This window comes from Ranitomeya variabilis, chromosome 1 (assembly GCF_051348905.1).
Source record: "Ranitomeya variabilis isolate aRanVar5 chromosome 1, aRanVar5.hap1, whole genome shotgun sequence".
Lineage (NCBI taxonomy): Eukaryota > Metazoa > Chordata > Amphibia > Anura > Dendrobatidae > Ranitomeya > Ranitomeya variabilis.
The window spans coordinates 1,079,694,545-1,079,710,714 of NC_135232.1; the positions used below are offsets into that span (position 1 = coordinate 1,079,694,545).

The 16,170-nt window shown below is 39.9% G+C and overlaps 1 protein-coding gene across 1 annotated transcript in view; it reads right to left on the minus strand.

Annotated features, from left to right (window-relative positions):
* TBC1D19 (TBC1 domain family member 19) overlaps positions 1–16,170 on the minus strand; it is a 314,406-nt gene that overhangs the window by 125,915 nt on the left and 172,321 nt on the right. Inside the window, exon 12 of the mRNA XM_077279938.1 lies at positions 5,543–5,617. Coding sequence (XP_077136053.1) covers positions 5,543–5,617 — 75 coding nt within the window. The remainder of the gene's footprint in view (positions 1–5,542; positions 5,618–16,170) is intronic.

Genomic DNA, 16,170 nt, shown 5'->3' on the forward strand with positions numbered 1-16,170 from the left:
ACATGCTGCCAACGCTGGACACAATAGGTCTACCAGGAGGCCTAGTGCTGTCTTTGTGGATTTTCGGCAGCATGTAGAATGTTGCCGTCACTGGATTGACCCACAAACCATGGATGTCACGAGTGATAGGCCCCTCATGACAGCTAGGCGGGCTCCAAATCTGAGGGATTTACTGACCCGGAGTCACTTTCAAAGACCCACGGTGAGGTTGAACAGAGGGATCATTTTGAGAGGTTCATTTCCATGTGGGGACTGTAACATCTGTCCCCACATGGTCTCGACCCGTGATTCGTTCGTTCACCCCACACTCCTTAGTCATCATCCCCTTAGGAGTTACATCAATTGTAAATCTAGAGATGTAATCTACATTCTTATATGCCCGTGTAAATTAATATACGTGGGACAGACCTCGCAGGAGTTGAGGAGACGAATCCAGAAGCACATTTCCACGATACATCTGGCTGCCTCAGATTTGAGAAAAGGAAAGGTCCTTACTCCAGTGGCTGAACACTTTTTCAGTAAACATGGTGGTTCTTCAACCAACCTCAGGGTGGTGGGCCTGCAAAAACTCACCCCTAATGAGAGAGGAGGAGATAGACGCAAACTACTTCTTCAAATTGAATCCAGATGGATTTTTCTGCTCAAATCAGTTGCCCCCTCTGGATTAAATGAAGAACTTCTCTTCACTGGTTTTCTGGGCAGTTGATCTATTTTATGGTTGTGGTTTCATATTTAATATCTTTATCATTGTCATCCCTCCTATAGTTTCTCCATTGGATATGCTCCAGTACCCTTTTGGCTATATTGGACGTTGGATGTCGGCTGTCCTGCTCCCCTGTACATGATCTGTTGAAGACCTTTTTGTTTAGGATATTTAAGCAAGTTGGCGGACTCCCTCTTGGATCGATTTGGACTGTGTCGACTTGGGCATTGGACCCGTAAGAGCATTCATGGACACTACATGGGAATTGGGCGGAGGAAGACGCTCTGGCTCTCTACACGGGTCCTTTAGTTGGCCTCTGTTTGGACTGTATCAATGAATTATCGACTTCGTCAAGTATGGATCTGGAACCTATGAGTGTACATGGACATTAGACGGGATTTTGGCGGAGGAAGACGTTCTCTCTATCTAGATAGGTCCTGTATTTGGCCTATGCTTGGACTACATGTCAATGGACTATCGGCCTTAAAATGCGGCTTTCGGAATATGTCCTTTGGACTTTGGACATGTTTCATGTTTTTCCTCACATCAATTTTTGTTGATCATTTGGAAGCTTGCAAAAAGACAATACAAGTAATTCTTTGGGCAATATCACACGTATGTGACATTCTGTCGTCTGCTCCTCGGTTCCATGATCGCCATGTCCTGTAGACTTTATCAGTCAAATTGATTTCAGGATGTGGACTACGAACATTTGATTGTCCATTTATCGGCCTCTTTTTGTAGATGCGTGTATAATTCATAGATTATCTAATCTGGCAGCCATTTGTATTTATGTTGTTGTATTAACATGCATTAATAACATTCCTTTTTTTAGGTAACTCTTCCAATGATATACTGCCCTATCACCTATATGCACACACGCTATCAGTTTTTATTGTTATTTGCTTCTTATGTGCTCTTTTCCGAGCACTGCTGTGCGCTCCTTGCTCTGACCCTCCTGGACGCATGCGCAGTGCGGCTCATCTTTTGAGGCGCATCTGCGCACGCGCCACCCGTCTCCATGGAGAAACCCAGCGCTTCCGGTTTGTTCTCTCCCCACCCAGCCATGTGTGCCTTCCGGTCCACTTTAACCGCGCAGCTGCTTTCATTATGGAGGATCAGTGCTACTATTTAAACGTAAGTTTGACACCACTTTACCCACTTTTCCCTGACGAAGCCGCTGCGGCGGCGATACGCGTGGGTTGCTTTCATACACCCCCCACTGTCCTAGTACAAGCTATTTCGGGCACGGACAGTTTCATGGCCACTTTCAGGCCAGAGTATCCTTGGGTTTGAGCTGCTGCTTTTCCTACTTCCCCCAGCTAACTACACACCTTGGCACGGAATTGCCTTGCATAGATATATATTTTCTCTTGGCATGCCATTCAATTCCTATGTGTGAGTCTGATGGTGAGATATATATACTTTATTATGTGCAGTATACTTGTACACTCTCTACAGTTGTAGGGGTGTCTGTTTATGCTAGCTTGGTGGGTTACATTGTATATTTCTCTACCAATCCATATATTGGATAGGGGGTGTTATGGTTACACTAGTTGTATTTTAATTGTTTTTATGTGTTTTTTGTGGTGTCCAATAAAATGTTTTTTGTTTATTTTCTACATTATGTGGTTGTGCAGGCCTATTTTTAGTCCAATCTGTTTTCTTTGTTTTTCATGATTCGTATTATTGGACTTGGCTTGGCACCCCTTGCTCTTACTTCATAACCATATCCAGCTTGAGTGCACCCTCTATTACTATTTATATTTATTTAACGGGTTAACAGCCGTGAGTGGATGGCGATTCCACCCACAGCTGTTAGAGGCACATGTCACCTGTTGAAAACAGCTGACATGTGCCAGGAAAGATGTGGGCTCAGCACCAGAGCCCATATCAAAAGAAGTTAAGCAATGCGTCCGTTTGCTGAGATTCATGCTGCAGCTTAATACAACCAGTGTTTTATCAGCAGGAGATTATCACTGCAGCCTAAGTGTCAAGTGTCAGGCAATCTAGATTATCTGTGTAACTTCGCCTCCATCACCGAATGGCCCCTTGCTGACAATGTAGAACACAGGAAGCTGCCAATTAGTGGTGCGAGCATTCTGACCACTGCTACATCTACAACAGATAAAACTATCAAAACTGCACCAAGCAGTTCAGTAAGTGACACATCACTGGAATCAGGGTCTCTCCCTACAGCATGATGCTCTCATATTCCATAAATTTCTTTAATTGTTATTAGGGTGCGATTGTGACATAATCCTGAAACACTTATTTTTTTCTGAAAAAGGATAAATAAATTAATCTTGGGAAGACTCAGACAGCCATATAAGCCTGAAGAGGATTGCTATGCAATGCTCAGACTGGCCGTTGGCTCTCCTGACCCAAGTGTTACAGCATACATTTCTGTGCCGCTATCTCGCTCAGGACAGAAGAGTCGCCAGCCAGTCCGAGCATCACATTGTGATCCTCGTACGAGTTATACTGCCGTCTGATTAGTTCCTGACACTGAGAGCTTGTGACCATAACCTCCGATTTCTGGTCAGTCAGAAGATTAGTGGCAGAGAACTTAGATTAGCGGCACCACTCCAGTGCTGCAATAGAATCCAACACTGCAGTGGTGCTATAACATACAGTACAGACCAAAAGTTTGGACACACCTTCTCATTTAAAGATTTTTCTGTATTTTCATGAATTAACACATGTGGAATTATATACTAAACAAAAAAGTGTGAAACAACTGAAAATATGTCTTATATTCTAGGTTCTTAAAAGTAGCCACCTTTTGCTTTGATGACTGCTTTGCACACTCTTGGCATTCTCTTGATGAGCTTCAAGAGGTAGTCACCGGAAATGGTCTTCCAACAATCTTGAAGGAGTTCCCAGAGATGCTTAGCACTTGTTGGCCCTTTTGCCTTCACTCTGAGGTCCAGCTCACCCCAAACCATCTCAATTAGTTTCAGGTCTGGTGACTGTGGAGGCCAGGTCATCTGGCGTAGCACCCCATCACGCTCCTTCTTGGTCAAATAGCCCTTACACAGCTTGGAGGTGAGTTTGGGGTCATTGTCCTGTTGAAAAATAAATGATGGTGCAACTAAACATAAACCGGATGGAATAGCATGCTGCTGCAAGATGCTGTGGAAGCCATGCTGGTTCAGTATGCCTTCAATTTTGAATAAATCGCCAACAGTGTCACCAGCAAAGCACCCCCACACCATGACACCTCCTCCTCCATGCTTCACGGTGGGAACCAGGCATGTAGAGTCCATCCGTTCACCTTTTCTGCGTCGCACAAAGACACGGTGGTTGGAAAAAAGATCTCAAATTTGGACTCATCAGACAAAAGCACAGATTTCCACTGGTCTAATGTCCATTCCTTGTGTTCTTTAGCCCAAACAAGTCTCTTCTGCTTCTTGCTTGTCCTTAGCAGTGGTTTCCTAGCAGCTATTTTACCATGAAGACCTGCTGCACAAAGTCTCCTCTTCACAGTTGTTGTAGAGATGTGTCTGCTGCTAGAACTCTGTGTGGCAATCACCTTGTCTCTAATCTGAGCTGCTGTTAACCTGCGATTTCTGAGGCTGGTGACTCAGATAAACTTATCCTCAGAAGCAGAGGTGACTCTTGGTCTTCCTTTCCTGGGGCGGTCCTCATGTGAGCCAGTTTCTTTGTAGCTCTTGATGGCTTTTACAACTGCACTTGGGGATACTTTCAAAGTTTTCAAATTTTTCGGACTGACTGACCTTCATTTCTTAAAGTAATGATGGCCACTCGTTTTTCTTTACTTAGCTGCTTTTTTCTTGCCATAATACAAATTCTAACAGTCTATTCAGTAGGACTATCAGCTGTGTATCCACCAGACTTCTGCACAACACAACTGATGGTCCCAACCCCAATTATCAGGCAAGAAATCCCACTTATTAAACCTGACAGGGCACACCTGTGAAGTGAAAACTATTCCCAGTGACTACCTCTTGAAGCTCATCAAGAGAATGCCAAGAGTGTGCAAAGCAGTCATCAAAGCAAAAGGTGGCTACTTTGAAGAACCTAGAATATAAGACATAATTTCAGTTTCATACTTTCTTGTTAAGTATATAATTCCACATGCGTTAATTCACAGTTTTGATGCCTTCAGGGTGAATGTACAATTTTCATAGTCGTGAAAATACAGAAAAATCTTGAAGAAAAATGAAAAGGTGTGTCCAAACTTTTGGTCTGTACTGTATGTATAAAAAAAGTATAAAAAAGTATGCAAGCTTGATATCGCCATAATGGTACTGACCTAAAGAATAATGTTTCCATGTCGTTCTGCACAGTGAATGGTGTAAAAATAAAATTGTGAAGCTATGGTGGAATTCTGTTTTAAAATAAAACATGTTTTTCTATACTTTGACAGGTGAACAGATAGCACAGAAATGTTGTCAGTTTATAAGCATAGCCATTTCAGAAGATAATGTCAGCAAATGCAGATTTCTCCTGTAGAATGCAAGTCCGCAAGGACAGGGTCCTCTCCCCTATGTACCAGTCTGTCATTGTAAATTTGCTTACTGTAAACGATACCTATCACTCTGCATGTAACCCCTTCTCATGTACAGCACCATGGAATTAATGGTGCAATATAAATTAATAATAATAATAATAATAATAATAATATTTCCTCCTCTACGTGAATGTGGTGACACAATACAGTCCTGACCGGGGTCTAAGAATAAGACTACATAGCACCAGGATTTCCTGAATGAGCTTTATGCCACAGCTACAATTATATGGAGCAACACAAATTTGATGGAAAACAAATGTCTCTTGATTTGCGCTAGAAAACAATAAACCCAGATTACTAACCTTGTAAATCAGGCTGTCGGATAAAAGGTCATGCTGAATTACATTCGATTTAAGCTGCTCATAGTATAAGATGTCCTAAAAATCAAAGCAGAAGAAAAAAAATATATTTGTAGCAGATGACGAAAAACAAACTGTTAAAACCAGAAAATCATGATTTAGCACATACAGTAGCTCAGAAAATAACTTATTTGTTGCCTCATTTTATCCCTTATGCTGGGGCTATATGGCGACAGCACTGAGATTGCCATAGACTTCAATGCAAACAGTATATGACTTCAACTTGTCTTCGGTACAGTTGTTTGTTGATTTTGCGGCTCTAAAATAGTAGTATGACAGCAAATTACCCAGATGTTTTTGGTTGCTCAACTTGTCTGAGAGATGCTGTCGCACAACATACAATTCTGTGTTACATCCTAAAGTGTACTAAAATGTCACACAGTAGACAGTTTACCAAATTTTTCATGTGGAACTGGACACCTGAGCAATAGTGACTGCAGAGCAAAATACAATTTTTTTAGTTTTTTATTTCGTTTTCCTTTGTGGAGATATTAGCAAAGTATGTTGCACCTGATTAGCTAACTTTTTTAAGGTCGAAGTGGGTGCTATCAAACAGTTTTCCCGGGAGGTGTGCTCTGCTTCACCTTGTATGATGCTGACCAATCAAAGTAGGCAGCTACACTTAAGAGAAGAAGAACACGCCCTCTACCATAGTTTTGAGCAGGTTTCTCAGAGAGATCTCCTGGTCTAACCACCTGCAGGAGTCAGTGTGGGTGAAGGGGAATTGCAGCTGAATTTAGCATTAAAAAAATTGGTGAAAGGTTCTCTTTAACCGCAAGGTGTCAGTATGAAGAAAATCTACAGCTGATAAACACAGTCTAACTACTGAATGATTGCTGGAATGGCTCAGAATACACAACTTTATATCACAGAAATAAGGGAAAAATGAATGTAGTCTACCATATCTGCATATCTTCAGTTGGGGTTAACTAGTTCAAGACCAGGCCACCTTACCCCGTTCAAGACCAGGCGACCTTACCCCATTCAAGACCAGGCCACCTTACCCCGGTTCAAGACCAGGCCACCTTACCCCATTCAAGACCAGGCCACCTTACCCCGTTCAAGACCAGGCCACCTTACCCCATTCAAGACCAGGCCACCTTACCCTGTTCTTGACCAGTCATATTTTCAGGTTTTACAGACATGCTTACATACAGTTTAATAGATCTAAAAAAAATGTCCTTGTTAAGATAGTCAAATAATTTTTGCATTTCTTTTAATTATACGTGAAGCCTAATTTAAGTTATTCTCTTTTTCTTTTACCAATATTGGGAAAGAGAGGATTAAAGAAATTTGGTTGCTTGTTTTCACAGTTGTTTATTTTACAAAAACAAAAACAAATAAAATTCTACATTTTGAATTCCATTTCTACAACAACTTGCTTTTTATTATGGATTTATTCATACTACACAAGTCCCCCATCATATGGTCATAAAGGACAATTTAAATACAGAATATTAATATATATATATATATATATATATATATATATATATATATATATAAATAAATAAATAAATATACACATATATACACAGTGGGGGAAAAAAAGTATTTAGTCAGCCACCAATTGTGCAAGTTCTCCCACTTAAAAAGATGAGAGAGGCCTGCAATTGATATCATAGGTAGACCACAACTAGGAGAGTCAAAATTAGAAAACAAATCCAGAAAATCATCTTGTCTGATTTGGCAAGATTTGGAGCCCACATCAAAGGGAGGGAAGTGACCTCCGACGAACTAGTACGGCGGAGGTCACAAAGGGGTTAAATAATAACCAAGACACAATTATTATGGTATCTTCTTATAAAAAAAAATAGGTCTACAAATTCTACGTTATTAGCCAACATCTTGTCACCCCAAATGGTGATCAAAAATATACCTGTAAGACAAATGTTTCGTATGAAGAGAAATACATGAAGGAGAGATTGGGGGACAGACAATATCTGAAATGGATGCTCGCGCAGGCATCTAACATTGTAGAAAATATTCCCAGATGTGACATTTTGAAAGATAAAAATAATAATAAAAAAAAAGTGGAGGTAGGAATAAGGACAATAAATCAAGTGAATGTAATATTAATTTTACTACAACATACAGTCCCCAATTCCAGAAAATTAAGAAAATTATTAACAAACAATTACCTATTTTATACCAAGAAGAGAGACTCAAACGTATTCTACCCAATCAGATTTTAAGGTAGGAGGGCACCCACTTTGGGAAATATTTTATCCCCTAGCTTATACATTAATAATGCTAAATTAAAATCTACATGGCTCCATTCAATAGGGTTCTATAAATGTGGTCATAACATCTGTAATTGTTAAAAACACATTGAGAACACGGAGATGCGGTAAGCAAAATAACTAATAAATGTTCAGCTGCCGCTAGATATTTCAGTCAAAAACACAATGGAGATACTACATCCTGCATTGTCACAGGTATAGAAAAAATTAAGAAACCTTTGTGAGGAGGAGATTTACATAGGATACTTTTAAATTGAGAAGCTTGGTGGATATTTGAATTAAAGACTAAAATCCTGCATTGATTAAGTATTAAACATTATTTAATATTTCATTATTAATATTGCAAACTAAAATTGTGATAATTATTTGTATCAATTTTTTACTGATTCCTATTGAGCCCTACAGCATGAATTAAACTCCAAGATATTGAATTGAGAATGGGGGAAAAGGATTAAAGGTTATGCGAAAAATATAAAAATATATGGATCATCTAAATGTTATTATAATTTTCAATGGATTAATTTGGTTATAATGAATTTGTACCATCTATAGATTTGTACCATCAACTGTATGTATGTATGTATATATATATATATATATATATATATATATATATATATATATATATAATTGTCTAAGGGGTACTTTCGTCTGTTTATCTGTAACTAACTTACGTAATGGAAATCCCGCGTTGCTGATTGGTCGCGGTCGGCCGGACGCGACCAATCAGCGACAGGCTTAGTCCGGCAGTGAATTGGCCCCTCCCTACTCCCCTCCAGTCAGTGCCAGTGTGTCGCCCCATCCCAGACCAACTTTTTACTATTGATGCTGCCTATGCCTCATTAATAGTTAAAAGATATAATGTTGAAAATAATAAAAAAAATAATAATAAAAAAAAATAATAAAAAATTGTGCTATTCTCACCTTGCGCCGTCCACCGATGCGCGCGATGCTGCCGCCAGCTTCCATTCCCAGTGATGCATTGCAAAATTACCCAGGTGACTTAGCGGTCTCGCTAAGTCATCTGGGTAATTTCGCAATGCATCACTGGGAACGGAAGCTGGCGGCAGCATCGCGCGCATCGGGACAGCTTCGGTGGACCCCGGAGGGTGAGTATATAACTTTTTTTTTTTTTTTAACAGGGATATGGTGCCCACACTGTTATATACTACATGGCTGTGTTATAAACTACGTGGGCTGTGCTATATACTACGTGGGCTGTGTTATATACTGCCTGGCTGCTATATATTACGTGGGCTGTGCTATATACTACGTGGCCTGTGCTATATATTACGTGGGCTATGTTATATACTATGAGGCTGCTATATACTACGTGGCTGTCTGTGTTACGTGGGCTGTGCTATATACTATGTGGCTGCTATATACTACGTGGCTGTGCTATATACTACATGGCTGTCTGTGTTACGTGGGCTGTGCTATATACTATGTGGCTGCTATATACTACGTGGCTGTGCTATATACTATGTGGCTGTCTGTGTTATATACTACATGGCTGTGTTATATACTACGTGGCTGTGTTATATACTACGTGGCTGTGCTATATACTACGTGGCTGTGCTAAGTGCGATGTACATACATACATACATACATACATATTCTAGAATATCCGATGCTTTAGAATCGGGCCACCATCTAGTCTATTATATGTATCTTCCAAGTTTCACTTGTATAAGTAAGAACTTGACATGCGATTGGTGGTTCCACATGACTGCACAGGGTATGACATAAAAAGCTATTCAGTGTTAAATTGTATGCAATGAAGTATTACATTCCAAAACGTGTATGCTAGATTTGCAGATTTTTTCTGCCCATGTACACTGATGCGACTTTTTAATTCTTCAATAAAAACTTCTGTATTTTATTCAACATGCTGGATATTTTTCTATTTCTAGAAATGGTTTCCTAACGGCGGCTGTTGTGACCTCTGTTTCCGGGCTCCCTCCTGTGGTCATGAGTGGTACTGTGTGAGTTCTCTCTTTGGGCTCCTCCTGGTGGCTCTTTTTGTTATTTTGCAGGTTTCTGGCAGGATCAGCTGTCTCGTCATCTGCTAGTTAGGTTTCCTATTTAATCCACCTGGTCCTTCATTCCTTGCCTGTTGCCGTTGTATTCAGTGCTATTCTGATTGCTCCTGTCTACATCCGTTATCAGTCTCTCCAAGAGAAGCTAAGTTCTGTTTGCTTATTTTTGCTCATCTGTGTTCAAGATGTTTCCTAGTATATGATGAGTTTTTGTCCAGCTTGCTAATATGTGATTTCCCTGCTTGCTGGTGCACTGGGGTGCTGAGTTGCTCCCTCCACATCGTTAGTTGGTGTGGGGGTTCTCGCATTCTCTGCGTGGATATTTTTGCATAGGGTTTTTTACTGACCGCACAGATCCCTTGCTATTTTCTGCTATCTAGCGTTAGCGGGCCTCATTTGCTTAACCTGTTTCATCTCTGCGTTTGTCTTTTCCCCTTAACTCACCGTTATTATTTGTGGGGGGCATCTATATCTCTGGGGGATTTCTCTGAGGCAAGTGAGGTCTTTACTTTCTCTTTAGGGGTAGTCAGTTTTTCAGGCCGTGAAGAGACGTCTAGGATTTCAGGAAACGTTCCACGGCTGCCTATAGTGTGTGCAGTTAGGATCAGGTTTGCGGTTAGTCCAGTTACCACATCCCCAGAGCTCATCCTATTATTTTCTACTTAGCTGGTTAGATTTGTGATCCTAAGCCACTAGGATCATAACAGGCAGCACTCCAGGTTTCCTTGCGTGGTATCCATTGAGAAGGTGAGCTGATATTTTTCTCTCTTTTTAGCATACACATAATGTAATCACAATAGACAGTAAAACAAAGAGTAACAGGTCTGCTGGCTAACCTAAGGTATAAACTAGGAAAGGCAAAAGGAAAGGAGGGAGAGAAAAATAAATTCTTGACATGATAACGAAAAGGAAATGTTAATAAAAATATATATATTAAAAAAACAGAAGATGTGCTAGTGAAACTGTCCAATACTTCCTGAACTGCTTTTATTGAGTTATAAGGGTCAGTTAGAGAAAGGAATATGTCGTCCGCGAATAGATTAATTTTGAAGATTCAACTACTAGTATTGACCCATTTGTTTATATCTGATTGTATAAATTTGAGTTCTCCTTTTGTTCCTTTCACTTTCCTCTTTTTACTTTGTTCCTCCCCTAATATTTCCTTAACTTCCATTCCTAATTTTTCCTTTCCCCTCTCTTTACCCATGTACATACGGCTTTAAAAAACCCAATAAAAATGATTGAAAAACAAAAAATAGATGTAGATAAAGGAATATATCATACTGGTTAGCAATCAAGGATTTGACTGTAAAAAGGACTCTGCATCTGAGGCAAAGGATAGGTTCCACAAAAAGCACTTGGCTTCATACTTTGGAAAAGAGTCATCCTTTCGAGATACAGTAAGTTCAAACGTATTATGGGTGGCATCCTTTTCGATAATGTGATTAATAGTAGATGTATTGACTGCAGAACTTTTTTTTTTTTTTTTTACTGTGATTATGCGGAGACATTTCTTTATGAGAAAATTCAGCATCAACAACTATAACGATAAACTATAATGTTATTTAGCAAAGGATGCTAGATTTATTTGAAAGAAAAAAGAAAAAAACTAAACCACATTGTGCCCATGGTGGGCATTCGCCATAGGATCTCTTCCTTTTACAAGCCATCAGCACTACTACTTTTATCGGTCTTCTTAGGAATCTAGGAACTAATCTGTTGTGCTCTCCCAAGATGTAAAGACAGTCCTGGCATTACATTGCCTTTGTGCTCTTCAAATGGCTTTTCTGATTTTGTTACCGCTTTAGTAACATTTTGCAAATACAGTGCAATGCAGATCAGGTGACTGACTTGGCCATTCAAGAATATTCCACTTCTTTGCTTTAATAGACTCCTGGGTTGCTTTGGCTTTATGTTGTGGGTCATTGTCCATCTGTAGTATGAAACGACGACCAATCAGTTTTGCTGCATTTGGCTGGATCTGAGCACACAGTATGGCTCTGAATACCTCAGAATTCATTCGGCTGCTTCAGTCCTGTGTCACATCATCAATAAACACTAGTGACCCAGTGCCACTGGCAGCCATGCATGCCCAAGCCATCACACTGCCTCCGCTGTGTTTTACAGATGATGTGGTATCCTTTGGATCATGAGCTGCACCACGCCTTCGCCATACTTTTCTCTTTCCATCATTCTGGTAGAGGTTGATCTTGGTTTCATCTGTCCAAAGAATGTTCTTCCAGAACTGTGCTGGCTTTTTTAGATGTTTTGTAGCAAAGTCCAGTCTAGCCTTTTTTTTCTTGATGCTTATGAGTGGCTTGCACCGTGCAGTGAACCCTCTGTATTTACTTTCATGCAGTCTTCTCTTTATGGTAGATTTGGATATTGATACTCCTACCTCCTGGAGAGTGTAGTTCACTTGGTTGGCTCTTGTGAAGGGGTTTCTCTTCACCATGGAGATTATTCTGCGATCATCCACCACTGTTGTCTTCCGTGGGCACCCAGGTCTTTTTGCATTGATGAGTTCACCAGTGCTTTCTTTCTCAGGATGTACCAAACTGTAGATTTTGCCACTCCTAACTAATATTGTAGCAATTTCTCGGATGGGTTTTTTCTGTTTTCGCAGCTTAACCCCTTTCTGCCAGCTGACGGAATAGTACGTCAGCTGGCAGATCCCCTGCTTTGAGGTGGGCTCCGGCGGTGAGCCCACCTCAAAGCTGCGACATGTCAGCTGTTTTGTACAGCTGACATGTGCACGCAATGAGCGCGAGCGGAATCGCGATCCGCCCGCGCCCATTAACTAGTTAAATGCCGCCGTCAAGCGCTGACAGCGGCATTTAACTAGCGCTCCCGGCCGTGCGGCCGGAAGTGCTCGCACCGCTGACCCCGTCACATGATCAGGGGTCATCGGTGCATTGCCATAACAACCAGAGGTCTCCTTGAGACCTCTATGGTTGTTTTTGGCCGATTGCTTTGAGCGCCACCCTGTGGTCGGCGTTCAAAGTACACCTGCATTTCTGCTACATAGAGGTGATCTGTACTTCACCTCTATGTAGCAGAGGCGATCGAGTTGTGCATGCTTTTAGCCTCCTATGGAGGCTATTGAAGCATGCCAAAATTAAAAAAATAAGTATTTAAAAATATAAAAAAATAAAAAATATATAAAAAGTTCAAATCACCCCCCTTTTGCCCCAATCAAAATAAAACAATAAAAAAAAAAAATCAAACATACACATATTTGGTATTGCCGCGTTCAGAATCGCCCGATCTATCAATAAAGACAAAGGATTAACCTGACCGCTAAATGGCGTAGCGAGAAACAAAATCAAAACGCCAAAATCACGTTTTTTTGGTCGCCGCGACATTGCATTAAAATGCAATAACGGGCGATCAAAAGAACGTATCTACACCAAAATGGTATCATTAATAACGCCAGCTTGGCACGCAAAAAAAAGGCCTCACCTGACCCCAGATCACGAAAATTGGAGACGCTACGGGTATCGTAAAATCGCACAATTTTTTTTTTATTTTTTTTTGTAGCAAACTTTGGAATTTTTTTTCACCACTTAGATAAAAAATAAGCTAGACATGATAGGTGTCTATGAACTCGTAATGATCTGGAGAATCATAATGGCAGGTCAGTTTTAGCATTTGTAAACCTAGCAAAAAAGCCAAACAAAAAACAAGTGTGAGATTGCACTTTTTTTGCAATTTCATCACACTTGGAATTTTTTTCCCGTTTTCTGTTACAGGGTATGGTAAAACCAATGGTATCGTTCAAAAGTACATCTCGTTCCGCAAAAAATAAGCCCTCACATTGCCATATTGACGGAAAAATAAAAAAGTTATGGCTCTGGGAAGGAGGGGAGCAAAAAACGAAAACTAAAAAACGGAAAAAGCTCCGGGGGTGAAGGGGTTAAGGATGGCTTGTTTCACCTGCATGGAGAGCTCCTTTGACCGCATGTTTACTTCACAGCAAAACCTTCCAAATGCAAGCACCACACCTCAAATCAACTCCAGGCCTTTTATCTGCTTAACTGAGAATGACATAACGAAGGGATTGCCCACACCTGTCCATGAAATAGCCTTGGAGTCAATTGTCCAATTACTTTCGGTTCCTTTAAAAACAGGGTGGCACAGGTTAAGGAGCTGAAACTCCTAAACCCTTCATCCAATTTTAATGTGGATACTCTCAAATGAAAGCTGAAAGTCTGAACTTCAACTGCATCTGAATTGTTTTGTTTAAAATTCATTGTGGTAATGTCTATAACCAAAATTAGAAACATTTTATCTCTGTCCAAATATATATGGACCTAACTGTAGCTGCAAAATGTTACTAAAATGGTAACGAGAAAACTACATGATTGCTAGAATGAAAAGGTACAAGAAATCTTCAGCCTACTTTGTTAAAGCTTGGTGAAAATAGCGAGAGAAAGTCGCAACAGTAACACAGCCTTGAATTGTGCCAAATCTTTGCTCTTTTTAACTCTGTGACAATTTTTTTTTTACTTTTTTATGCCAAAATCTTGCTATAAAAGCTTTGATTAATCAGGCTCCATGTGTCTATCTCTTTAAAAACCGTAATGTTAACTAGTTGCATATTGCATTAATTATCATTTAGTCAGACCACAATTAATTAGATAATTCAGTAAGGAGTTTAAAATATTGTTATATTTGATGAGCTGTCATTGTATTGCAATCAACATATTTTTTTAATGAGTGACTCTAGGCAGGCAAGACTTGAAGACAATTTTTTACATAGAGAGATAGATGCCGGTTGCTATTGATGAGATTCAATGGAGAAGGGGGGATGGGCACAAAAGGGAAGAACTAGATGCAGAGCTCCTCCTATCTACATAGAATCTTATCAGCAACAACTGCCATCAACTATCTTAGTAATGAAAAATGTCTCTTCACTGAAGACAGATTTTACCCGTGAATTGAGATTTTTGATAATGATCAAGCCAGGATGTATTACAAAGAAGATGTAATAAAAAAAAGTCTCTTATTTTCATGTGTACTCTAGATTTATGAAATAAAAATGAATGACTTGTTTAGTCATTTTCTAACTCAACTGTTATGAACTTGAACATTTAACATGTTAACCGAGGCCTTTAGAGATTTGCAGTTTCTCTGAGCATTGCACGGTTGCATTGTCTGGCCTTTGGTTGAATTTGCTAGGACATCCAATCCTGGGAAGATTGTGTAGTGTCTTGAATATTTTTCACTTGTGAATATTTTTTTCTCATTTTAGAATGATGGACTCTAAATTGTTTTGAAATGGCTTTATAACTCTTCATAGACTGATGGCCAGCAACGACTGCTTCTTAAAGCTCATAACTAATGTTTTTCCTCCTTGAGATTGTGTTCAAAAAAATTCTGCTATTATAGAGGTTCTGGACCAGGATCCTGCAAATTTTTTGCTTAACTGTAATATGCATTAAAATATACAGCGGATATAAAAATTATACATACACCTGTTAAAATGCAAAGGCTTTGTCATGTAAAAAAAAAAACATACCAATAATCATTTTAGAAAAACATTCAAACCAGTCTATGTTTTGCCAAAACATACATCAAGTCTGATAAAAGCATGTGGGGAAATATGTTCTGGACTGATGAGACTAAGCTTTAGCTTTTTAGTCACGATTCAAAAAAGCATGTTTGGCACAAAGCCAACAATGCGCATGATCAAAAGAACACTATTCCTACAATGAAGCATGGTGGAGGCAGCATTATGCTTTATGGCCGTTTTACAGGAACTGGAACAGGGGCTTTAGTCAAGGTGAAGGGAATTATGAACAACGTTAAAGATCAGTCAATTTTGCAACAAAACCTTCAGGCCTCTGCTAAAAAGCTGATGATTAAAAGAAATTTCACCTTTCAGCATGACAATAGCCCTAAGCATCCTTCAAAGCACCAAAAGAATGGCATCAGCTGATAAGTTATGAAATTGCCCAGCTAGACCCCAGACCTGAATCCAGTTGAAAATCTGTGGGTTGACCTGAAGAAAAGGCTGTACACAGGAGATGCCCTCAAAATCTGACAGATTTGGAGCTCTACTACAAGGAAAAGGGGACAAAGATTGCCAATTCTAGATGTGCTCAGTTTATAGACTCCTATCCAAAATGACTGAACACGGTGATAAATTGAAAGGGTACTTCCATAAAGTATTAGTTTAAGGCCCGGGTCCCACAAGTGTATGTTCTCTGGTGCGAAAAAATTGGGCCGATTATGCAAATGACACTTGGCTCAAACTCTGTCAAAGTTTAAGCCGAATGATAGCTCA